Source organism: Rhinatrema bivittatum, chromosome 4, assembly GCF_901001135.1.
Source record: "Rhinatrema bivittatum chromosome 4, aRhiBiv1.1, whole genome shotgun sequence".
NCBI lineage: Eukaryota > Metazoa > Chordata > Amphibia > Gymnophiona > Rhinatrematidae > Rhinatrema > Rhinatrema bivittatum.
Window position 1 is genome coordinate 161930191 of NC_042618.1, and position 26206 is coordinate 161956396.

The window sequence follows — 26206 nt, forward strand, 5'->3', positions numbered from 1 at the left end:
CTAAATTGAATGGTATGGCTTCCATTTCTATGGACCTGGAACTTTATCCTGAAGACATTTTTCTAACTGATCGGGATCATAAAAAATAAACTTATTATCTGCCAGTTTAATGTGACACTTACAGGGGGAATCTCAGTTGAAAACTAGCAACCAGAGCTAGAATTCTAGGTCTTTTTTGGAGAAATACTTTATGTCTGACTATGTCATTTTAGTTACATCAGGATGGTGCTCATGGTTCTACCAGGATATCCAGACCCAATTGATCGCCTTGGAGCTTCATGGGGCTGATCTGAAATCCACTCATGGAAGCACCCAGTCTGTCCCCTTTGGGCAAAGAACACTTCTGCCAGTCCTTACACTTCAGGATCTCAAAAGTGTCAGCTCAAAACACTCACCTGGCAGGTCCTGGAGGAGAACTCCATTCCAGACCAAATTGACTCACTTTCCAGGTTACCTGAGGGCTAATAGATACCCTCAGTTTGTTCTTATCAGCTAATGGTGTTACACTGACTGCTACTGCCTGGGCTACCTAAGCCACAAAAATAGGAGAATTCACCTCTGCTAGGAGACCTGAAATAAATAATATTTAACACATTTAGAGTCCATGCCATTGCATACTCTCTGGGTGGATATTATTCCCTTGATCTCTTTTCAAGGAAAAAAAGAGAGAGTGCCCCAAAACCTGTGACTAACCAAAGTAACCTAATACCATTGTTCCTGTGGCCTACACTGAGGGGATGGGGACAGGATATTCCACAACCCAATGCAGAAGACTCCAACAAGCTGATGTAATATTGGTGCACATTGAATGGGCACTCATGATTCTGCTATATCTTTGAGATGTGGTGACCAAAATACATACAATACTCAAGATGAGGTCATACCATGGAGTGATACAGAGGCATTATGATATTCTCTATTTTATTCTCCATTCCTTTCCTAATAATCCCTAGCATTCTATTTGCTTTTGTGGCTGCTGCTGCACACCGAGCAGAAGATTTCAACATATCATCAACTATGACATCTAGATCCTTTTTTCCTGAATGGTGACTCCTAATGTGGAACCTTGTATTATGTAGCTATAATTTGGGTTACTCTTCCCTAAGTAATTCACTTTGCACTTGTCCATATTAAATTGCATTTGCATGCCCAGTTTCCCAGTTTTGCAATTTATCACAATCCTCTCATGATTTAACAACCTTGAATAATTTTGTGTCATCAGCAAATTTGATCACCTCACTTACTGTTCCCATTTTCAGATCATATTTCTCCATTGGTAAAATTTAGCCTTTAGCCCTACTCTCTGTTTTCTCTCTTTTAATCAGCTGGCAGTTCACAATAGAACACTTGTTGGTTCTTGTACCAGTTGCTCCATAAAGCAGTCATTTATTTCATCTAGGAACTTTACCTCTCTAGAATGTCCTGATGTCACATTCACCCTGGCAATACTGGGATAATTGAAATCACCCATTATTACTGTGCTGCTGATTTTGTTAGCTTCCCTAATTTCTTTTAGCATTTCATTGTCTGTTTGTTTATTCTGGCCAATAGATGTTAAACCCCCCCCCCCCCCCCCCCCCCACACACACACACGCTATTTTATTCCATTTTTCATATGGAATTTCTATCCATAAAGATTCAACATTGCATTTTGTTTCCTGCAGAACTTTTATCCTGTTTGACTCAATGCCCTCTTTCACATATAGTGCCACCCCTCCACCAATTTGATTCATCCTTTCAATATCATTTGTACCCTGGTAACACAGTGTCCCATTGGTTATCTTCCTTCCACCAGGTCTCTGAGATGCCAATTATATCTACCTCTTCATCCAGTGCTATACACTAACTCTCTCATCTGATTTGTTTAGGCTTCTAGCATTTACATACAGACATTTCAAAGTATGTTTTTTGTTTGCATTAACAACTTGCTCATCAGTTGATAAGGGTAATTCAAAATCTTTCTGCTCTTTACTTACAGACATCTTGACAACTTCGGCATTTATTTCAACTTCTCTACTGGGATGCCCTTTTTTTCCCTTAATATCCCTTCAAATATCCATCATTCTGTGCTCCTGAGTGACTGTCAGCTTTCCCCCATTATCTAGTTTAAAAGCTGTGCTATCTCCTTTTTAAAGGTTAGCGCCAGCAGCCTGGTTCCACTCTGGTTAAGGTGGAGCCCATCCTTTCAGAAAAGGACCCCCCCCCCCCAAAATGATGCCCAGTTCCTAACAAACCTAAAGCCCTCTTTCCCTACACCGCTGTCTCACCAACACATTGAGACTCGGGAGCCCTGCCTACCTCTGGAGTAAAATGTTTAGTAAATCAGGCCTTAATTTGTATCTGAGGTAATGGAGGGTGAAGTCATTTGCCAAGGTCACAAGGAGCATCAGCTAGATTTGAAACCGACTTTCTTGGCCTCTCAGCCTACTTCGCTAACCACTAGGCAACTCCACTACTCTTCCCACATTTATTTGTACTAGAGGGAGAGGTCATTTGCTTTGAGCAATCCCTGAGTGGGAACTGAACCCTGGCTTCCCTGGTTCATGGTCCATTGCTCTGACTACGAGGCTATTACTCCACTGGGAAGCACTCAAGGAAGCCAAATGTGCTGACCAAGAGAACCACCCTGGGATTTTTCTTTTAAACAGGTCGCAGTTATCTTCAGCACCACAAGTCTCCTTTAGTCTTAAAAATCCCTCTTGGAAGCCTCATTTGAACAGAAGGGAAGACAGCCCTCTCGCTCCACTAGCAGAGAGGGCGAGCACAAGGAACTGCAACAAGCCTTGAAATCCTAATGCAATAACAACTTGATAGCGAACTGGAGCTGTGCAGATTCTGCCATGCCAAAGGGTAAATCTGTAGCCCCCTCTATTGAACTTCTCTGTTCAACTATTAGAGGGAAGAAAGAAGTAAAGAGCCTGGTATGCTTGACTTATAAGATTATCTTTTTTATTTACCTCAGAACAGCAATAAAACGGCTGCTAATCCTGCCAAAATAGACATGTTGACCAGGCCTTTTTTTTTGTGCACTATAGTGCTACCTTACTCCATAGGGGCCAGGGCTTGAACTGGGGAACTCACCCAGTTTTATTTTTGGCAGATTGCTAAGCTTCCACAGATCGCACCCTACTGCCTGCTCACAAGCCAGACAGACTGCACCAGCTGACATGCTGAACTGTCGTGACTTACCTGTGGTGCCTGACCTCCCTTCCTGCCCCCTCCCCCCCCCCACCCCACCACAGAGAAACTAAAAGTAAGCAGAGGGAGGGAGACACCTCCTGACTTGAGCCAAATCTGGCAGAACACCATAGGAGAACTGGAGGCAGTTTGAGGAAGAGGCTGTGCTACAAGCCTATTTTTCTTTCTTCTTTTTAGGAGCCCACTCTACCAGGGAAATCAGACTGAAGACTGTTGCCCTGGGAGCCATGTCATTAGCTCCTGCTGCCAGACCCACTGAGTTCCCACAGCAACAGGTCAAGCCTGGTGCTTGAATTATTGGTGTGGGAACTCGGATCTCAACTGAATAGGTTCCCAAAGAGGAAGGAAGAATCAGTCCATCAGGACCATTGCCCAGGACTCAAGTCTATACTCCACCAGGAACTTAGGCCTATATCCTTCCTAGGAGTGGCCTACTTCTAGCTGCAACATCAGACCACACATCTGCACCATCTCAGAGAAATACGGAAGAGCTGAAGGCAGCACCAGACCTTTATAGGGGAAGCAAAGTTAGCTTTGAGCTTTTTTTCTGCTTCCATCAATTGGCAGTGGGATATAAACCACTTGTCTGGAATGGTCCGGCATGAATGATAAGGAATGCCCTGGTAACTGCAAACAAGGTTCATGGTGCCAGAGCCAGTCCTTGTTGCAAAAGAGCAGGAGGAAATGGCCAGGCCCAAAAAAATTAGAGAAAAAAAAGAAAGAGCACAAAAAAAAAAAAAAAAGAGTCCAAAAATGACAAAACAAAAAAATAAGCAAAAAAGAAAACATAAGAACATAAGAGTTCATCAAGCCCAATATCCTGTTTCCACAGAGGCCAATCCAGGTTAAAATAACCTGGCAAATAGCCAAACATTAAATAGATCCCATGCTACTAATGCAGGGTAATAGTGGCTATTTGCAGGGACACTAACTTTCAATTCATTTCCGCACCCTAACTTTCCGCACACCTTTCATTTCCGCACACTAACTTTCAGTTCACTTAGAGAATAGCCACTGCCATTAGCAATGGTAACATGGAATAGACTTAGTTTTTGGGTACTTGCCAGGTTCTTATGGCCTGGATTGGCCACTGTTGGAAACAGGATGCTGGGCTTGATGGACCCTTGGTCTGACCCAGTATGGCATTTTCTTATGTTCATCGTGCGGGCACATATGCGTTAGCCCGTTCTAAGGGACACGGCTATTTGATAACTTGCACAAATGATATAAAATTGCCTGGACACGAACACATGTGCACCAAGCAGCCTCAGATGCACCTTGAAATCAAAAATGTCTCTGCCAAACCCAAGGTCCACCCCAAGGATAATAGTACAGGCCCTGACATTCCAGGAGGGTCCTGGACTGGTGCAGCAGGACTCAGTAAAATGAAATTAACAGGTAAGACTACATTTCTCCTTTCTTATCTTTCTTCACACTCCAGACGATGGGATGTCCCCATGTCCTTTCCCGTGCAGATGGGAAGAAGGCAGGGCTGCTCCAAAATTGCCTTCTCCAAGGCAGTATCTCTCTTGGTTGTACGTCTAACCCACAGTGCCTAAAAGTGAAGGTAACTTACAAATGTCCTCTGAAGCAGACGCTGCTCAAGAAGAAGCCTGAGCAACCTTTAGGGACCACCCATCTCATACTATGACCAGAAACATTGGCCTGACAGGGCAAGAAATCACTCCCACTAGGGCTGCTGTAATCAAATGCCTACTGTAATTGCTTCGGGAGGGGGTAGAGGAGAATCAACCAACTCTCAATGGGTCAGACAAATAGCTGGAGAAATCCCTGCAACAACAAATCTTATCTTCATCACCCTACACGTAGGCTGATCGATATTTGGATAGAGTATTGCTTCCCTAGGTTTACTCTTCTGACAACCCTGAAGCCATTGTGGCTTCAAAGAGCTCAAAGTCCCACAGACATTATCCTTTGGAACTCTGGGAATCAATGGAACTCAACTCTCCCAGAACTTGTCTGAACAATACTCCTAAAAGTAATCCTTACTAAGATGGGCCTTAGACTGAATCTGCTTTCCAAGAGACTGTCTTCCATCATGCTCGCCTCCCCTGCTGACTCCAATGGGAATCCGGCAGAGGAGGCTTCCTAGAAGCCTGAGGTTCCACTAATCAGCTGAGGGCAGAAGGGTGCGGAAATCCTGTGCAGAAAAAGGGCTGGGACTGACCCAGTCAAGAAGCTGCCAAGCCCCTCCCCAGTCCAGGCTTCAGCAGAGAGCAGAAGCATTTTGCATAATTCAAACTAGGAGAAGATCTCTAGGAAAAGGGAAGAAGTGTTCTATTAAAGCTCCTGGACTCCATCAATCTCAGGAACGAGACTTTTTTTACCCCTCACAAAAACATTTTAAGAGCCCATACTTGAAGGAGTCTGAGGAAAGAGCAAGCAGCACTACTTGTACCCAGGAACCTTTCCATAAGTGTAGCAAGGAATGTGAGCAGAAAACAGGCCTCTATCCATGGCTTGAATTGCAAGCCTTCATAATGCCTTTAACATGATGTCCTCTGAAAATGAGCACCAGTCTCACTGGGTTTGCATCGCCTGTGCACATGTAACATAAAGAAGCTTCGCTGCCCGTGGTCGCCCTCTCAGCCCTGAGATGCGTGGGATGTCCCAGCAGTAGTGGGGTCAGCTGCTCCCCTCCGCCTTGTGGCTTTTCTTTTGCGTGGGAAAAGTGAAGTTTCCAGCACCCTCTGAATGGCAGCAGAGCCTGCCAATAAAAAACAAATACTCTCAGCAGGCTGCTGAGTCCCCTCCTCAAGGCCTGCTCCACAATAGCAGTGGCTCCCACCCAAACATATTTTCAGGGAGGAAAAATGTTGGAGGCATCTGACTTTACAAGGGCGGATGAGTTCCCCTGCTGCTCTGGGTCCCACCATTACATCCAATACTTGCATTTGGTCAGAGGGTCTCCAGAAAGGAGAAAGCCCTTCCCTGCTGCTTGTGGCTCTGTACATCCCTCTGCTGTGGAAGCTGCTGAAGGACTGAGGCTGGCTATATCACTTTTTATTTTCTCCCAGTAAAGGAGTTTTATTGCTGCTGCCTAGCCCAGTCAGTCCAAGCACAAGAGAGTGGGGCGCCAGGCTCGAAGAAGAAAGGCAGACCCACATCCACAAACCTCAGGTAGCAGGGGACCCTCATGTCTTCCAGGCCTTTCAAGTCTCAACCAGGCTCCATTGAAGGCCTGAACCTTTTGCCAGGCCCAAAGGGAACCTAGGAGCCTCTTACCAAGCCCAAAAGAGGAGCCACTTACGAGGGCCGGCTCAACCAGGGAACAGTCACAAAAAACGTTGCCCTAGGAGCTGAGATCCTGCTCCATCAGGGGAAAACAGCATGCAAGTTGTCCTGGAAGCAAGCTCCACCAGGGACTGGGCCCGAAGACCAGGACCTGGGAGCCAAAGAATCCTTTTGCACCAGTCCAGTATGTGCCCATCATTTGCTGGAGACAGAGAAATACTGGCTTCTGCCAATGCTGCATCAGTCTATATACACCAGGTGATAATATAATTGAAAAATGGTATGTTCTCTGTAGACGGCGATAACCCATGTGCCTGGACTGGTGTAGCAGGATGATAAGTAAGCTGATTTTGACTACAGGGGACTGAACAGAACAAGGTTGGTGGAGCTGGCCACAGGGACCCACCCTACTCCTAAATGGAAACAGCATAATACAGCCAACAACACCAGGAAATACCCCAACTGGGGCACGGAAGGCAACAGTAGTTCCTTTGTCCTTGATGCATCTTTGTCCCAATCTGTACTTCAGAGGCAGCAAAAAGACCTTGGGAAGGAGAGAGCACTGCAGCAAGAGTGGAGAAGTAGAAAAGGAAAATGAAAAGACTGATGGAGGGAGGAGGAAAGTCAGAGAGCTGTCCCAACATAGGAATCCATGTAGCAAGTTAGGAAAACAGTAAGTCATGGAATGTCTTGAGACTTCCCCAGCTCCCTGCTGCAGCACCAACAAATATCTATAGTACCTGAATGTAATCTGCTCTAAAAGGTCAAGAAAGGCATAATATTATTTTAAAACACTTTTTTGAACAGTTAAATGACTGAACAGCAAGGCTTTATTTACTGTTTAACTTTAATAATTTACATCCTTAACTTCATCCCTGATGATTAAATCATGAGCACATTTTCAGCTGCATCGTCTTTGTTGCACCTGACGTTGGGCACCACAGGGGAAAGGCAAATAATTCAAAAGCAATAAATAATAAACAAATCTTTGCTTATGAACTCAGAAAGAAATGCCTTCATTAAATGACATGACAGCCGGTTTAAAACAAAAGACCTGAATGTCATATCACAGCAGAAACACAGCTAATCGTGGAGGTTTTCATACCACTCTCTTCTATGAGGAACTGATGCCAGGTAGTGCAGTCAAAGTTTGAAGAACTCATCTAGCATCCAGGGTAGCAGAAACAAGCTGGCCAAGGTTTTCTATAAGGTCAGCCAAGAGCTATTTCAAATACAAGCAGTTCAATCTCTCTTATTCACTCAGAAAAGCAAAACAATGTAAGCTGTAATGAATGAATTCTCTCAATATCATTACATCTATCTGAAAGCATTAAGAACAATTTAGGAAGTTTTTACCCAAACACAGGAAAAAAAAGTTTTAAATTTGGACTTACTGCTTCAGATTTGAGGCAGAATCTTAAAGAAGAAAAAAAAAACATTCCTTTCTATTCTTCAAACTCCTCTTAGGTAACTGAGTGAAGTTTTACAAATGAGATATCAAACGCAAACTCAGGACCCACAAATTTTAGTAAATGTACTGAAAGGTCAGATTGGTCCTGTATTTAAGTTTAGTAGGTTTTAATTTCAGTAGGAGATAATAGTAATTAACTTTCAGACAGCAGTTTGATACAACTCATTTAAGATTAACTTGAAATTTTGCTTGTAGATCTATTGAGACAAAAACAACCTGATTTACTTTCATTTAAACTCTTCTACTCAGTACTATCAGAGATTTATATAAGAGTACCAAACACAAAAAAAAGGACAGCAAAACCCAAGTAATTCTCTCTTTCAATTCTTCCCCAACCTCTCTTGCCCTGTAAAGATAAAGGGAGGGCCCTTGCCTATCAGGTACCTCATAAAGCAGCGTACAAGCGGACAGGCTGGCACTCAGGCTGTAGTCTCCTGCCGTACCCGGAAGGAAGAGGTCTGACCTACTGCTGTGGGGGGTGCAGTATAGATCTGTCACTGACGAAGAGGCTGAGCTGGGGGTTGAGCTATCTCTCATCCTGTCCTGACCTTCTGCACCCCCTGTCCCTGATACAGAGCTCGCCTGCTAAAGGGGAAAAACACAGTTAACGGCATTGCCCACCCTTGACATGGAAACAGTTTACACTTACAATTAGAGTAAAGGGAAGAGATTCTGATTAATCCAGCAATCTGTGCTATATATTTGTGATTCAGTTACAGAACAATAAAATGTTCTTCCTTTACTCATTCTTAGTTTTCACCCTTCTTGTACCTTTTGTGCATCAGCTGTCATTTCAGTATCTGTCTGCATTCCCAAAAAGCAGCACGATTGTCAGCAATGGCTTCCTTTCTCTAACAGAATGGATTTTGAGCTTCTGGATTTGTTCCACATTAATCTAGTTCGCACAGCTTACATGTTCAGAGAACATTAATATGGGTCAGTGGATTAATCAGAACTCTATACTTGCACATGTCTTTTTCTTCCTATTCTCAGTATTCTACTATACTAGAAGGATTAGTAGCTGTGGAGCTATACCTCCTATCAGTTTAAATGCTTTCTTCACAGAAATATGTGAAAACAGAAAAGGTTAACTACTAGCTAACAGGCTAATTTAAGGATGAAATGCCCAACATACTGCTCTCTTAAAAACTAGCAAAAACAGCACAAAGACTTGTGGTACCTTATAGACTAACATGTACTGAGGCTTAAGCTTTCCAGTACATTAGTCCATTTTACCAAATGCATCTGATGAAGTGGTTGTTTGTTCTTTATACTTCAATAAATCCCCTAGCCTATAAGGTGCCAACAGCCTCTGTGTCAATTTGGCTTCTAAAGACTAACATTGATATTTCTCTGCAAATCTTAAAAACTAATACATATTAATTCTAAAGATACATAATCATTACCTTATTTCTATTGCACACAATAATGAAAGCAATTGAGAAACTCAAAATGAAACTAAACCTCTACCATCGATATAAGTTGATAAGTTATATAAATTGTCCCCAGAGCAGTGTGTTCTACGTCTAAACAGACCCTCACTACAAAAGCTAAAACCCAGTAAGATTACAGTTAACCTTCTGTGTTACTCGCCCCCGGATCCTTCATCAGACTCTCACGCCCACCTAGCCATATTAATCACCCCCAGAGCCATTAATGTCAGCCTCCACCAGTCACTAGCGCCAGCGTCTACACTATCAGAACCTTTCCCCCCGCCCCAATATCACTCATCCTCAGGGCTTTCACCGTCAACCCATTCACTGATCACATTTCTCACCCGCTAAGCGTTCACTGTCAGCGCATCCCTCCCCCCCCCGGCTACCTAACTCGCCCCTGATCCGTCACTCGCCTATGGAACTATCACCAGGCCCCCGTCTAAGGAGTTCGGTTTCAGCTCCTGCCTCCTCTTCTCTCTTTGCGCTATCAGGATTTAATGATCACTAACTGTCGTTAACGGGAATGAAAAACGCCGTCATCTTCTTCTCTGACCTGTAAATTAAAAACCTGGACGGGCAGAGGCATCTCCTTCCCCAACAACTGCAACCCTCAGCATCCACATCCGGGTCAGCAGCCGTTTCCGGGGTAAAGGCAAAGTCACGGTTAAGAAATGGTGCGTGAGGTGCTGGGAGTTGGGAGGGCTCGCTACCGGAAGCAGAACGCGCGGGCCTGCGCGGGGGGGGGGGGCGGAAGAGGCGGACCTCTAGCAAACAGTTTCCGGGGAATCTCCGGAATTCTCAAATTCTCAATGTATGGAATAGAGCAACTTTTTTTTTTTTTTTTTTAACTTGTAGCGGAGAGATGGTTACCTGACCTTCCGTATGGTGGAAGTGCTTTTCTTGACTGCTGAAAATATGATTTTGACTGGATTATTATTGGATTGGCTTCCTCCTTTGCAGCCTGCAGTGGGATGCATCATGTTTTCTGATCTGGTGCCGGAATAAAGAATAAATCGCGAAGGGACATTCTGGAAATGTAAATGGCCAGAACAGGTGCTTGGACTCTATTTAGATTTTATGTTGCCGTTCCAGGTTTTATTCGCTGTTAAAAAAAAAAAGCAATGTGGTTGTTGTGTTAGTCCAACTGAATACAAAAAAAAAAATAAAGGTCAGCTAATAAAAAAAATTATAAGGTGTTAACTCCGGAAAGCTAGTCAAGAAATGTATTAAATTAGTTCAATAAAAAGGTATCGCCTTTATAGTTGTTTTTATTAGTTGGCATTTATTTGTATGTGCTCTGTTTTAAAAAAAATGTACCCGGTACAAGCTGCATGAATAAAGATTATGCATGTGTATTTACCACTTTATTTCACTTTGCCATATATGGCTATTTCTGTGGACCGTTTCCACTGTGATTTCAGTCCTAACTACTGTGCATTTGTGCATCGTTAATAAGTCTTCATAATTCAGTTACTTAAAAGATAAAGTTAACTATCTAAAATAAGTCACTTTCATTTATCGACCTCATGCTTGCATTAATAAGCGTTGTACATGCTGACTCGCTGAGGGCTCCCATTAGGAAATTTAAATATCAGTAGGGAAATTAAGTTTGCAGGGGAATGTGATTGTTTGAGTGTGAATGGAGGATTAGGGGAGAAACACAATTTTAAAGACGTGGAGCGAGGAAGCTTACCTGGGGTGTAAAGCTAGAGGCATAAAAATATCGGAGGAACCATATGGTGCCACAATCCCTATCATCTTTCTGTATACACTTCTAAATTTGGCTAACTTTGTTCAGGTTTTTAAACTGTCCAATTTAGTTAAAAGTACTTTTCAGGATGCTGTCAGTCTTAGCCTATCAAAGGATCCATTTCATTTGATCTATAAAAAGAATAGCCTTGGTACATATCTAGAACATGTGATAGCTTTTCTCTTTTCTTTGTTTCCATGGAAGGGAGGGGTGACTATGGAGGCTGAGCATGTGCCAGGTCCTGGCAGCCTGTAGTGGGAAGCCCAGTTGGAATATCTATTGCTGTGCCAACAAAATGAGGAATGAGATGTTCAATAGATGAGGCTGGGAGCAGGGCTGGTGCTATTTATTGTCTTGTCTGTAATCCTTTATCCCCTACATTTTATCTCAGTTCTGTCTCTTTTGCATCTACATCTCTCCTTTCTTTCTGTCGCTGTCTAAGGTCTTAACTCCATCTGAAACCCACCATCTCCCTTTCATACTTTTAAATCTGCCCATATTCATTATGGATGTCCTGAAAATCAGACTTGTTTGTGGTAGTCCAGGATCAGAGTTGTCTACCCCTTTGTACCCTTTCTAGCACCCTATCACATCTTCACACCCATCGCGTTCTCTACCTTATTTCTGTTCATTGACTCCATCATTGGTTCTCTGATTCTACCCTTACCAACACTCGTATCACCTCTTCACTCTCCCCCCCCCCCCCCCAGCTCTGTGCCCCACTTCCAGCAACACTGTTACCTTTCTGATTCTCTCACCTTCCCCTTTCCCTTCATCCTCACTGTTTCTTATGATAGCCATAACCCTAGATCAAAGAAGCCTTTGTGAGACAGATCTGGAGTGTCAGCTGCACTCTTCCCCCAAATGATAGTATAAGAAAACAGCAACAGTAGTGAGGAACAGTGAAGGAGCAGCCCTCATTGTCCCTGTGGTGTGCTCTTCCACCCCAACCAGGAGGAACTTGCTGCAAGGGAGGGAGGAAAATCTGGCAGCTATACAGATTTATTTATTTATTTTAAATGTTTTTTATATACTGTTTTTTTATACTGGGGTGTAATCACCCCAGTATAATGGTTTACAGTGTAACATACAAAATAAAATGTCACAAATACAAAAATTAAAATAAAAAATAAAATAATGAAAATGATTGAAATAAAGATAATCATAAAAAAGGGAGAGGGTAGGGGAAAAACATACTAAAAGGAAGGTTTCTGGGCACGACAAAAGTTTAGGTAGCGTCATTGATGTTAAATGCGCATTTAAAAAGGTAAGTTTTAAAACACTTTTTAAATTCTTTCCTATTGTCAAGATGTCTTATGTCTGGGATGGAATTCCAGAGCTGAGGGCCAGCCCCTGAAAATGCGCATCATCTCGTGATAATGAAGACTGGGTTTTTATGGGCTGAGCATAAGTTTCTAGTGGGTCTATAGATACAGAGTTGTGAACTAGGCCAAGTTGAAATATCATCATTTAAAAGATTATGAATAGTGAAGAGAATTTTGTATTTTATTCGGTATTCAATGGGTAACCAGTGTAAAGAGTAGAGTACTGGGGAAATGTGGTCTCTGCGCAATTTGCCGGTAAGGATGCGAGCTGCCGCATTCTGGATTAACTGCAGGGGGTGAATTGCATTATGATGTAAACCAAGAAACAGGGCCTTACAGTAGTCAAGACTGCTGAGGATTAGGGATTGCAGAATTGTTCTGAAATCTTCCAGGTGTAGTAATGGTCGAAGTTTTTTTTAGCATATACATTTTGAAAAAAGAATAGTGACTACAGCTCTTCTTCTGTCCCCTGTGCTGCTGTTGCTTCTTTCTTTTGTTTTGGGTTGGTGTGGCGCTGGCACTCTAAATGTATCTTGTAGTGGTTGATGTGCTTAAGGAGTGGGACACTTTGTGGGGATTTAGGAAGGAGGACAGATAGTCTGGAAATCTTAGAAGACTTGAGCTGTCTGCTGTGACATGTATGAGATACACAACATATCATCTGATAGCAGAATAACACATTCCCTGTACGTACACAGATCAGTCCAGACTCATGGGTTTTGCCTCCTCTCCAGCAGATGGAGACAGAGAAAGTTTACTGACCTTGCCACTTAACATGAGGTGCCACCTGCAGTCCCTCAGTATTTCTCTGTCTCCAGCAGATAGTGGAGGTGCAAAATATGAGGACTGCAGCCTGAGATGTAAAAAAAACAAGAAACCTCAAACATCCAGGTTTGCTTGCCTTCCAGGGGTTCATTAGGTCCTGGTGGGGCCATCCCCCCTGGTTTGTGAGGCGGACAAGCAGGGGGTTGGAGACCCTTTGTTGCTTGGTCCTTTGTCTGGACAGGTTAGAAAGCTGGAGGTTCCAGTTCCCTCACTCTGAAGGAAGAACAAAGCCTGCTGCTGGTCTTCTTTCAAGGGAAGTGTTAATTTAAAGTTTGTTTAAAAAAAGAAAAGACTAAGGAAAGGAAGAGATTGCTGTGGGACGGCAAGCTTTGCCCCAGTTCTTCCTCACAAACCCCTCCCGTTCCTCCGGAGGGGTTTGTTACTTTGCCTCAGCTTGGCGACACATTTTCATGCCGCGTGGGTTGTGATGCTCTGTTTGTGGAGACGCGCGCGTGTGGCTCTCTCATGAGGGCCAATGCTCCTGGTGTCTCTCTGGCGGAGAGGACACCTCAGCGAGGGTGAAAGTTGCTTCAGTGGGCACCGCAAGCCTGGGAGGCTCTCTTTAGCAAGGCAGTCTGTGGACGATCCCTTCCCGCTGAGTGCGGGAATGGCAGCCATTTTGTCAACATTCTCAGCTGCCTTGTGAGCCGCAGAGGGGGGAGGGGGATTTCCCTCCTCTCTTGTCCTCTGTAGTTAGCGCCTCCAGAGGAGGTCAGTAGACTGAAAGGAATCAGGCAGCAAGCGAGGATGATTTCCAGGAAGATTCAGATTCTTCTGCCTTTTTATCTGAATTTGTTCTCCTGTTACATAAAGCTTATAAGGCCAGGAAAGCTAAAGCTAGGCAGGGGGATTCGGCACACTCAAGACCAGTGAATAGGGCCGGGCCCTCTTGAGCTGCCGAGGCTCTTGAGCTGCCGAGGCAGGTCCCAGGAGCCTCAGTGTTAACTACTGCCACGGACACCTCTGCTGAGGCTTCAGATGTGGAGGATCCGTGGGCACAGGGCCCATCTGGGTTGGATCCGAGTTTTGCGGAGCAAGCACTGGCCAAAAGCTCGGCGGTGGAAGAGGATGATCCCAAAGTGGTAAGGCTGTTCCACAGGGAGAAGCTGGATCCCTGGAGGAACTGGGTATAAAGATCCCACGAGAGGAATCGGGTCTGAAAGAAGTGAACCTGGTCATGACTAGCCTCCGGGGTCCAACAAGGTCTTTTCCATTTCACCAGTCAGTACGTTTGGTGTTTAAGGAGTGGGATACTCCTGACACAGGCCTGAAGGTTAGCAGAGCCATGGATAAGTTGTTATCCTTTGCCAGAGGATACACTGGCATTCCTTAAGGTCCAAAAGGTGGATACATCTGTTTTGGTGGTTACCAAGAAGACGACTATTCCAGTTTCCAGTTCTACAGCCCTGAAGGACCTTCAGGATAGGAAGTGGGAGGTGCACCTCAAGAAGAGTTTTGAGGTGTCTGCTCTTGGCATTCGAACGGCAGTGTGTATCAGTTTCATGTTGCGAGCGCGCTTGTTCTGGGTTCAGCAGTTGCAAGCCGACAGGTCCTTGTCTGAACCTGAGACGTAGCAGGTGGAGCGGCTGGAAACTGTGGTGGCCTATGGCGCTGATGCGTTATCTGATCTCATCAGGACCTCCTCCAGGACGATGTTGGCAGTTTCAGCCAACAGGCTCCTCTGGTTGAGGAACTGGTGTGCCGACGTCTCATCCAAGTCTGTTAGAAGCCTTGTCTTTCAAAGGGACATTGCTCTTTGGTCGGGGCTTGGAGTAGATGTACAAGCTTTCAGAAAGAACAAAGTTCATAAGTTGCCTGAAGATAAGCCGAAGGGGAAAGGATCTTTTCCATCATGTTCCCGTTTCAGAGGAAATAGGTGTTTTCGGCCTACCAGAGCATCAAAGAACTCTCAGCGACAGTCCTCGGGAAGGCAGCCGTCCTGGAACCAGTCCTTTCAAGGGAGAAGGCTGGGAAGAAATGGTTCCTACCAAGCAGAGACGTAAAGCAGAAACGTCTTGCACATCAATCAAATCAAAAATTCCAGCGTGCAAGAAACAGGTAACCAAGTCCATCAGGAAGCTTATAGTCAATATTTTATTGCGATAATGCTTTCAAACAATCATTCATGGCAACTCCATAGTTCTTCAAACATGCAAGTGAAAAGTCCCCCGACACGGTCCGTGTTTCGCGGTAGCTGCATCGGGAGGGACCCACGGTTAATTTCATCTATGATATAAAGAACAATAAATGATGGACCTTATAAATGTGGCTACTAAACTTATACAGGTTTTCAAAGACAAGAACATACCTTATATATTCATCGTGGAGCGCATCGGCTCGTACACCAAGTGAACAATTTAAAGAGGCAGTTTTGGCGCCAAAAGACAGGAAATCTCGCGAGAAACTCTCACCTAAACCCCTCCCCCACACAAATGTCAACAAAACAAAAACCATTCAATGTCTTTATTAAGACCTCTTGGATGGACAGTAGATAATTTAAAGATCCACTTTTGTTCACGCCTACCCAGGATTTCAGAATAATCCCCTCCCCGAAACGGGGGCACAACCACCTCTAAAATTGCATCGGGAGGGACCGTGGGTCCCTCCCGATGCAGCTACCGCGAAACACGGACCGTGTCGGGGGACTTTTCACTTGCATGTTTGAAGAACTATGGAGTTGCCATGAATGATTGTTTGAAAGCATTATCGCAATAAAATATTGACTATAAGCTTCCTGATGGACTTGGTTACCTGTTTCTTGCACGCTGGAAGAAATGGTTCCTCCCAGGGCGGTGGCGGAGCAAGTCCGCCCAATGATGCCAGGCTTTTCCACTCCTTGGTGCCAGTCTGGGCCGGTTGGCTCTGTGCTACAAGCAGTGGGCAACAATCACGTCAGACTCGTGAGTCTTAAGCGTGATAAAACAAGGTTACGCTTTAGAATTTGCTCAGCCACTAAGAGATTTGTTCTTGGTCTCCCCGTGTACTTACAAGGAAATGAAAAGTGCAGTACGAGAAACTTTGTCACCTTCGCGTGCTGGGAGCCATTGTTCCTGTCCCAATGGAAGAGCAGGGGCCAGGACACTATTCCATTGATTTCATAGTTCCCAAGAAAGGGGGCACCTTCTGCCCAATTCTCGATTTGAAAAAGGTTAACAAGACTCTAAACTCTAAAGGTTCCTCATTTTTGACTGGAGACTCTGCGTTCAGTGATTGCCTCAGTGCACAAGGGAATACCTGGCGTCTCTGGATTTGACCAAAGCATACTTACACATAGACATCCAGCCAGACCATCAAAGATACCTGAGATTCATGGTTCTGGGGGAACATTTTCAGTTTTGCACTTTGCCCTTCAGTCTGGCGACAGCGCCCAGGACCTTCACCAAAGTGATGGTCATGGTGGCTGTGGCACTCTGGAAGGATGAGGTCTTGGTTCACTCCTATCTGGACAACTAGTTGATTTGAGCAAAGTCAGAATCTCTTTGCCGGAAGGCAGTGGATTTGGTCCTCCAGCGTCTACAATCATTAGGATGAATAGTCAATCTGTCCAAAAGTAATCTTTTCCCTTCCCAGATTTTGGAATTCCTGGGGGCGCATTTCGATGCCAAGGTGGGGAAGGTATTCCTCACCGAACAGCGAATTTCAAAATTGCAGGCTCACATTTGTGGATTGTTGAGGAAGCGAGTCCCCAAGGTCTGGGATTACTTACAAGTTCTGATCTGAAAATATGGGACATTGATGCAGGAGATTCAGCAGATAAGCTAGCCGCGATGGAGCGCCCACTGCTGGTTGATTGTCTGCCAACCATGGATGACTCTGCCATTCTGGAGCCACGAGGATCACATTAATCAAGTTGACTTAGAAAATAGCCACTGCTATTACTAGCAACTGTAACATGCAATAGACTTAGTTTTTGGGTATTTGCCAGGTTCTTATGGCCTGGATTGGCCACTGTTGGAAACAGGATGCTGGGCTTGATGGGCCCTTGGTCTGACCCAGTATGGCATGTTCTTGGGTCTATAACTTCCACTTTGGAGTTGGTTCCATGAGTGTTTGCTCATATGAGGCCGCTACAGTCCGCCTTAGTGTCCTGCTGGAACCCGTTGTCAGAGCAGTTTCAGCTGCCTCTTCCACTTACAGAGGTTGCCAGGTCCAGGCTCTTGTGGTGGCTCCTTCCAGAGAAGTTGAGATGAGGGATGGACCTCTATATCGAAGTCTGGATGATCATCACCACCGACACCAGTCTCTCTGGTTGGGGAGCAGTGTGCCAGGGCCAGTGGTCAAGGGAGGAAGCCCTGTGGTCCATCAGTCGCTTAGAGATGAGAGCCGTATGTTTGGCTCTACAGGTGTTTCTGCCCCTGGTGAAGGGAAAGCCGGTGAGATTGTTGTCAGACAACACAACAATAGTGGCTTACATAATCTGACAGGATGGCAGCAAGAGTCGGGCAGTGGCTCAGGAAGCCCGGGATCTAATCAGCTGGGCAGAACAACATCTGGTACTGTTAGCAGGCTCTCATAGCAGGCACAGACAACATGCAAGTGAATTTTCTGAGCTGACAGCAGCTGGATCCCGAAGAGTGGTAGTCATCAGAGGAAGAGATGTCCCTTATCAGACACAGATGGGGCACACCATGCATGGATCTAATGGCGACTTACCAAAATGCCAAGGCCCTGCGGTTCTTCAGTCAGAGAATGTGGAGCAGAGGGAGTAGATTCCTTAGTTCTACCTTGGCCGATGTGTTTCTGCCTTGGCTGCTGGTGGGCAAGGTCTTGCAACACAAAGAGGTCCATCCAGGTGATGTGATCCTCGTGGCTCCAGAGTGGCCGAGGCAGCCATGGTTGGCAGACTTAATCAACCAGCAGTGGGTGCTCCGTCATGGCTAGCTTATCTGCCGACTCTCCTGCGTCAAGGTCCCATATTTTCAGATCAGGCGGCTCGCTTTTGTCTAGCGGCTTGGCTTTTGAGAGGCAGCATTTGAGAGATAAAGGTTACTTGGAAGGGGTCATCATTACTCTCTTACAGTCTAGGAGGACTTCCACCTCCTTAGCATATGTGAGGGTATGGAGAGTTTTTGAGACCTGGTGCACAGCGCAAGGAGAAGATCCTATTCGAGCCTCGGTGGTTCGTATTCTCACTTTTCTGCAAAACGGTTTGGTAAAGGGTTTATCCTTTAACTCTCTCTGGCTTCAGGTGGCAACCCTAGACTGTCTTTGAGGTAAAATTTGAGGGTCTTCCTTAGCTACCCATCTGGATGTGGTGCGTTTTCTCCAGGGAGCAAAACATTTGTGTCCTCCAGTTCGGAAGCCTTGTTCCTCCTGGAGCTTTAATGTAGTCCTTAAGAGCATATGTGTGGCCCCGTTCAGACCTCTGAGACAAGTGACCATAAAGGATCTCACTATGAAGGTGGTTTTCTTAGTGGCGATTTGTTCAGCTTGAAGGATCTCGGAGCTTCAGGCCTTGTCTTGTAGGGAGCCCTTTTTGAAATTTTCAGATTTAGGCGTTTCCTTGAGAACGGTTCCTTCCTCTCTGCAGAAGGTGGTATCGTCGTTCCACTTAAATCAGTCAGTGGAACTCCCGTCCTTCCCAGCTTTGGATCCTTCGGCGCCTCAGGCAAGAGAGTTACGTCGTTTGGACATGAAGCATGCATTGCTACAGTACCTGAAGGTCATGAACGGCTTCCGCTTGTCAGATCATCTTTTTGTGTTTTGGAGTGGTGCAAAAAAGGGGCATAAAGAGTCAAGAGCCAGGATTTCGAGGTGGTTGAAAGAGGCTATTAGCTCTGCATATATCTGTCAAGGTCTCCCTGTCCCAGAGGGGCTAAGGGCGCATTCTACCCATTACCAGGTGGCCTCCTGGGCCGAGTGTCAAAGTTTCACCGCAAGAGATCTGCAGGGCAGCTACTTGAAAATCATTGGATGTCCAGGCTCCAGAAGCGATGGGCTTCAGTGAAAGTGTGCTTCGAGTGGGACTCTCGCAGTCCCATCCTATTTAGGGAAGCTTTGGGTACATCCCAGCAGTCTGGACTGATCCGGGTACGTACAGGGAAAGGAAAATTGATTCTTACCTGCTAATTTTCGTTCTGTTGTATCACAGATCAGTCCAGAGACCCACCCACTGGAGGAAAGGGAGATTTGGAGAGTCCGCTCGATCTGTTTTTGTAATTACTCTGAAGAATGGCACAGATTTTGTGTGAGTGTGGTTATCTGTTCCAGTTCTCCACTTCTCTCTGTTTGTGCAGGGAATGTTAGTGGGTTTTTGTTTTCTATTTTGGGCTTTGGTACAGATCAATACTGAGGGATTGCAGGTGGCACCTCGTATTAAGTGACAGTGTCAGTAAAACTTTCTCTGTCTCCATCTGCTGGAGGGGAGGCAAAACCCAGGAGTCTAGACTGATCTGGGGTACTACAGGAATGAAAATTAGCAGGTAAGAACCAATTTTCCTTTACCCATGTTTTTTCTCAAATGATGTGCTGTCTAACACACTGTGTTTTCTCTCGACTGATGTTGTGATAATCCAGTTACTTAGGTAGCTGACCATGGCCAGGTCTACAAGAGATGAATTGCCTGAAGAATGAATTTTTCATGGATTGGATTTAGTAAACTCTGCTTTTTGCTCTCTGTCACTTTCTGTACTTTGCTGCTGTTCCTAATCTCCCAATTCCACATTCCCTGGAGACTTCGTCACTACCCTCCACCTGTTTTTAATGGCAATTGTGAAAGGAATTGCACCCTGCCACAGCTGCAATCCATAGATTCTAAGCTCTCTTCAGATAGTTCAGATGATATTGCATCTTTTGGAGATGACAAAAACCCAGAAAAATGGAGAGGTTACAGTCTGCGCACAGCGACATCTCATTTTAAGTTTGGGAATCTACATACCAACCCATCAAGCCCTCTTGAAGGTGTGCTGAAGAATACATCTGTGAGCAGCTCTGGGAAGGAAGTATTGGAACTAGAGGACATTTTCATTGCAGTAAAAACCACAAGGAAGTATCACAAAGCTCGTTTAGATTTACTCATCAAAACCTGGATCTCGAGAGCAAAGCAGCAGGTAATAAGGCATACACAGGAGACCTCAAACCATCCATGAGATAAGCATATCCTTCTCCCAAAATCTCCTAATCCTTACCCTGATAGTGTATCTACTAGTCCCTCCAATACGAAATAAAAATAATCCCTCTGTGCAAGCATGGGACAGTTGTCACAATTTCCCAATTATAGCATTCGGTGGCAATTTTTAGTAGCCTGCTTAGGTGCAAAATCAGGTAGTTTTCTACCTAAAAACCTGGTAGGCTTACCTGGCCGCCCGGACACAAATGTCTCTGCAGCCTTTTGCACCTCTGTTTCCTGTGAGCTAAGGAAAGAGGGACAAGAAGCACATAGATAAGAAAATTCCTTTCTGCACGCATACTTTATTCCCTGTCCTACATAACTGTCCCCAAGGAACACCCCTTTGTAATGCGGCTAACAGTGTGTATGTTACAGGCCCTGCATGTAGTTTTTGGGTGTTCTGAGGAGGGCTATTTTCAGCCAGGCCAAATTATCTTGGTAGAAGGCTTTGAAAATTATTCTCCCCATGCCCACATTCACATTCTGCTATGGTGATGGGGTGACAGTTGCACCATGCTGTGCAGTGCTTCGTAAAGATTGGCCACACCAAAGTATGCAGCAATGTGTGATGCTTAGCTATACGTAGTCCTACCAGGTAGGCAATCCCTATGAAAAGTCTGAGAATGATTTGTAGAGAGAACCACTGCTTACTGTAATGTGAATGATGATTTGTTTCCCACAGACATATATATTCACAGATTGGGAAGATCAAGAACTGCGAAAAATGGCAGGTAAGATGTTTGTTTCACATGCCCTCGTCACCTGTAAAGGGTACATTCATTGCTAATTGTCTCCTCTTCCTCTCAAGAGGCACACACATCTGTACTTGCTGATGTTCACCATACCCATGTCTCTTCCCTTGCCCTATGTAGGGTGCACATGTCACAAAAACCTCCTTAAGGCTGGCACCTTTTCCATCCCCTTTTCTCTGTCCAGCCTCCTTAAGGCTGGCACCTTTTCTCTGTCCTGAAACAGGCAATAGTCAGTGATGTGCTGCCAACTTTTTATCAATTGACTTTTACCAGCTCTGCTTCACTGGCTGAGATACACACAAAATTATTGAAAAGGTGTTCCCAGTTACCTTTCTGCTCATGACTGGCATTGGCTCTGTTTTTTTGAAGATTGGTTTCTTTTGGCTAATGCAACTCTCCTTGTTGAGGCTATTGTTGCATACCACTTGGACTTATGTAATTCTTTCCCAGTATTCGTGCTGGTTTCCTTGTGCCTGATCCCCTAAAACTTGCTACCACATCCCCAGGCCAGTACTTTCCCTAATTCTGACCCTGCCCACCTTCCCTCCAAGGCTAGTAATGCCATGTTTTTGGCTCTGCCCACCCGCCATCTAAAAAACATAGGACATTTCACAGCTTGATACAGTTTTTTAAAAGCAAGGGAAGAGCTCAGTAACCCACAATCCAGTGGGAGCACCGAGAGGAGAGGATCACTTTGCTGGTGGCAGAAAAGAATCAGTAAGTTCTGCTTGCGGAAATTTTTAAAACTTAAAAATATTGGGGAGAAATAAATCTATTGGGGTATAATATTTAGTGTGTTTGTGTATCTGTATTGGATAGCTAGTCAGAGGGCAGGCAAAAACCAGGAGTTTTGTATGTTTTATATTAAATAAAGTAGTCAGGCAGGCAAAAATCTGAAGTTTGTGTGTTTGCTAAGAGAAATTAGGGAAGCTAACCAAATTGGCAGTGCAGTAATAATGGGAGATTTCAATTACCCCAATATTGATTGGGTAAGTGAACATCAGGACATGCTAGAGAGATAAAGTTCCTGGATGGAATAAATGAGTGTTTCATGGAGCAATTGGTTCAAGAACTGATGAGAGAGGGAGCAATTTTAGATCTAATTCTCAGTGGAGCGCAGGATTTGGTGAGAGAGGTAACCGTGGTGAGGCCACTTGTCAATAGTGATCATAATATGATCAAATTTGAATTAATGACTGGAAGGGGGACAGTAAGCAAATCCATGGCTGTAGCACTAAACTTTCAAAAGGGAAACTTTGATAAAATGAGAAAAATAGTTAAAAAAAAAAAATTTGAAAGGTGCTGCTGCAAAGGTAAAATGTATGTAACAGGCATGGACATTGTTTAAAAAAAACAAACCATCCTAGAAGTACAGTCCAGATTATTCCTCGCATTAAGAAAGGAGCAAGGAAGGTCAAATGATTGCCAGCATGGCTAAAAAGTGAGGTGAAAGAGGCTATTTTATCCAAAAGATCTTCATTCAAAAATTGGAAGAAGACAGGATTAAGCATAAGCATTGGCAAATTAAATGTAAGACACTGATAAGACAGGCTAAGAGAGAATTTGAAAAGAAATTGGCCGAAAAGGCAAAAACTTTTTAAAATATATCCAAAGCAGAAAGCCTGCGAGGGAGTCGGTTGGACCGTTAGATGATCGAGGGGTTAAAGGGGCACTTAGGGAAGATAAGGCCATCGCGGAAAGATTAAACTATTTCATTGCTTTGGTGTTTACTGAAGAGGATGTTGGGGAGATACCCATTCTGGAGACAATATTCAAGGGTGATGATTCAGATGAACTGAACCAAATTACGGTGAATCTGGCAGATGTATTAGGCCAGACTGACAAACTGAAGAGTAGTAAATCACCTGGACCGGATTGCATACACTTCAGGGTTCTGAAAGAACTAAAAAATGAAATTTCAGTTCCCTGTACGTACCAGGATCAGTCCAGGACACCTGGGTTGTGACTCCGCACCAGTAGATGGAGACAGACTAAAACTTGTGGGCGGAGCATATATGCCCCTGTGCCAGTCACAGCCCCTCAGTCTTACTCTGTCTCCAGTAGGTGGTGCAGGTCTGGTCACAGCCCTGTCGGGCCTGATTCTGGTTTTGTTGTCAGGTTCGCTTTTGGTTTTTATTTTCTATTAGCCTATTTGGGGTTTTTTTCTGCAAATTGGGGTTTTGTTTAATTTGGTTAGTTTTAGTCCCGGTTGCCCTGCCTCCCTGGGGAGTTGAGAGGTCCTGAGGGGACTACCCTCCCCAGGTTGAGGCCGCTGCTAGGGTCGAGGACCCGGCTGGTCTAGTAGCAGCGTCAGGGGTGACACCGGGGAGCCCGGTTCACTCACCCCTGCAGGACATAGGGCTCTTCAGTACCAGGGACAGCGTTTTCTGTAAAAAAAAAAAAAAAAAAGTGTTTTATTTTTATTTTCTGTCGGCTCTCCGTTTCCTGGCGTTCCGCTCCGTTCCGCTCGAGGGGGGGGCGTCGTCGGCAGGGGGGAGGTCGCCGTTTTCTGCCACGGTGATTTTTTAATTTTTTTCAGCGTCCCTCATTGTTTTTCGGCGCTTTCTTTTCCTTCCCGCGGTTTTTGCTATGCCGCGCGGCTCGCAGTGCAGGGCCTGCGGCTTGGCGCGCGCGCGTCTCTCCCGGGACGGCCTTTGCTCGGCCTGCGTCCCGGGAGACTAGGGATCATCGGGGGCACCTCGGGGGACCCGTTCCCGGGTGGCACGATCGCCTTCGCAGGTGGGGGGAGTCCCTGACAGGCCTTCTGATCTTTTCCCGATCTCCGCGGGAGTGGCGGCCATCTTGTCCACCGGCCGGGTAGTCTCGCGTGAGACGGTGGGGGCCTCGGTCTTGCCCCCTGAGCTATCCCCGCAGCGGGGTGCGGCGGGGGAGGACCCCTCGGAGGGGCCCCGGTCCCGGGGGACTTCGGAAAACGATTCCTTGGATTCAGGCGAGTTCTCAGAGGATTTGGCACTTTTGCTGCGCAAGGTGCTCCGATATAGGCGAAGCAAGCGCAGCCGGGGGGACGCCTCGCGCGCGCGGGTCCACCGGTCCCCGCCGAAGAAGAAGCCGGCCAAGAGGGCGGCGAAGGTCGCTCAGGGCGCGGACCGGAGCAAGCGGCTTCCACGAGGGGTGCCGCAGGACTCGGAGTCCGAAGAATCCGCCGGGGCGGACACAGAGGCCTCTGAGGAGCCCCTGCCGGGGGCCGGGACGGCAGCGTCAGATGGCTCCGCGCAGCCCAGTACAGGGAAAGGAGCACAGGCCGTCGATGGGGATGACCCCAAGGTGGTGCGTTTGTTCCGTAGGGAGGAACTGTCGCCGCTTATCCCGGCCATTCTCCAGGAGCTGGGGATTGAAGCCCCTCCGGTGGTGGTCCGCCAGGAAGCAAATATGGATCCCGTTCTGCTCGGGCTCACAGGGCCGGCGGTCGCTTTTCCTTTTCATTTTTCGGCCACGGATATCCTCTTCAAGGAATGGGATACTCCGGAGTTGGGTCTGAAGGTCAGCAAAGCCATGGACAAGCTTTACCCTTTGCCAGAGGACGCGCTGGAGCTCCTCCGGCTTCCAAAGGTGGATTCGGCGGTGTCCGCTGTCACGAAGAGGTCTACCATCCCGGTCACGGGAGCTACAGCCCTCCGGGATATTCAAGACCGGAAGTTGGAGGTTCAACTCAAAAAGATTTTCGAGGTTTCTGCCCTAGGAGTGCGGGCTGCCATTTGCACGAATTTTGCTATGCGGGCTAGTCTGCGCTGGGCTCAAGTCCTTCAGGCGAATGCGGATCTCTCTGCAGGGGAGGCTTCTCAAGCAGACAGGTTGGAGGCGGCCATTGCCTATGGGGCTGATGCTCTCCATGATCTTTTGCGCACCTCAGCTCGCTCCATGGTGGCAGCGGTGTCGGCGCGGCGTCTTCTTTGGCTGCGCAACTGGGCAGCGGATGGCTCTTCCAAGGCTCACCTCGGGGCATTGCCATTTAAGGGGAAATTGCTATTCGGCAAGGAGTTAGATGATTTGATGGTTTCCCTGGGTGAGAATCGAGCGTTTAAGCTCCCGGAGGATAGGGCCCGGCCGCGATCTTCCTTCTCAGGAAGAGCCCGGTTCCGGGGGCCCAGGAAGTCCAGACCGCAAAGATCCTCTGGACCCGCGTATAGACTGTCCTCCTCGCGGAATGCTCAGTGGCAGCAGTCCTTTCGGGGCAAACGTTTTGGCCGGCAAGGAGGGGCTCCGTCTGGTGCGGGGTCCAAGCCTTCACAATGAAGTTCAGCCGGCCCATCCCTCCTCGCGTCCTCGACACGTTGTTCCAAACGTGGGGGCGTGTCTCTCCTTCTTCCTAGAGGAATGGGCCAGCATGACGTCGGATCAGTGGGTCCTCGACGTGATAAGACACGGCTACGAGTTAGATTTTGCTCGCATCCCAGAGGACAAATTTCTGGTCTCACCCTGCAAGGATCCCAAGAAGAAGGCGGCGGTTCTGGACACCATCCAAAGACTAGAAAGCTTGGGAGCCATCTCTCCGGTTCCGGCCGATCAGTACGGCAAGGGCCGTTACTCCATTTACTTCGTAGTCCCCAAGAAAGACGGCTCTTTCCGCCCCATTCTGGATCTGAAGGGAGTCAACAGATGCCTTCGGGTTCCTCATTTCAAGATGGAAACCATTCGTTCCGTGATCGCGTCAGTGCGCCCCGGCGAATTCCTGGCGTCCCTAGATCTCACAGAGGCATACCTTCATGTGGGCATCCATCCAGCGTATCAGCGGTTCCTGCGGTTTTGCATTCTGGGCAGGCACTTCCAGTTCCGGGCGCTCCCGTTTGGCCTGGCGACAGCGCCTCGGACATTCACGAAAGTGATGGTGGTCGTAGCGGCGCAGTTGCGGCGGGAAGGCCTGCTGGTTCACCCTTACCTTGACGATTGGCTGATCCGGGCGAAGTCTCAGTCTGTGTCGGCAGGCGGTGGCCAGGGTGTTACAGCTCTTGCAGTCCCTGGGCTGGGTGGTCAACTACAACAAGAGTCATCTCGAACCTTCTCAGTCCTTGGAGTATCTTGGAGCCCTTTTCGACACGAAACGAGGCAAGGTGATTCTCTCTCAGGA

At 46.3% G+C, this 26206-nt stretch overlaps 2 protein-coding genes across 8 annotated transcripts in view; one reads left to right on the forward strand and one right to left on the reverse strand.

The window, feature by feature from the left end:
- The window catches only part of GPS1 (G protein pathway suppressor 1), a 91516-nt gene extending 81450 nt beyond the window's left edge, over positions 1–10066 (reverse strand). For 3 of the 7 annotated variants that reach the window (XM_029599045.1, XM_029599041.1, XM_029599043.1), the window contains exons 1-2: positions 9914–10019; positions 8309–8509 (exon numbers count right to left, since the gene is read on the reverse strand). In XM_029599045.1, the coding sequence (XP_029454905.1) occupies positions 8309–8509; positions 9914–9946 (234 nt within the window). In that variant the 5' untranslated portion in view covers positions 9947–10019. The other 4 variants (XM_029599042.1, XM_029599044.1, XM_029599046.1 and 1 more) reach the window with 4 other exon arrangements.
- RFNG (RFNG O-fucosylpeptide 3-beta-N-acetylglucosaminyltransferase) overlaps positions 10016–26206 on the forward strand; it is a 43795-nt gene continuing 27604 nt past the window's right edge. Inside the window, exons 1-4 of the mRNA XM_029599049.1 lie at positions 10016–10034; positions 10216–10413; positions 19777–20309; positions 21051–21099. Coding sequence (XP_029454909.1) covers positions 19830–20309; positions 21051–21099 — 529 coding nt within the window. The 5' untranslated portion in view covers positions 10016–10034; positions 10216–10413; positions 19777–19829. The remainder of the gene's footprint in view (positions 10035–10215; positions 10414–19776; positions 20310–21050; positions 21100–26206) is intronic.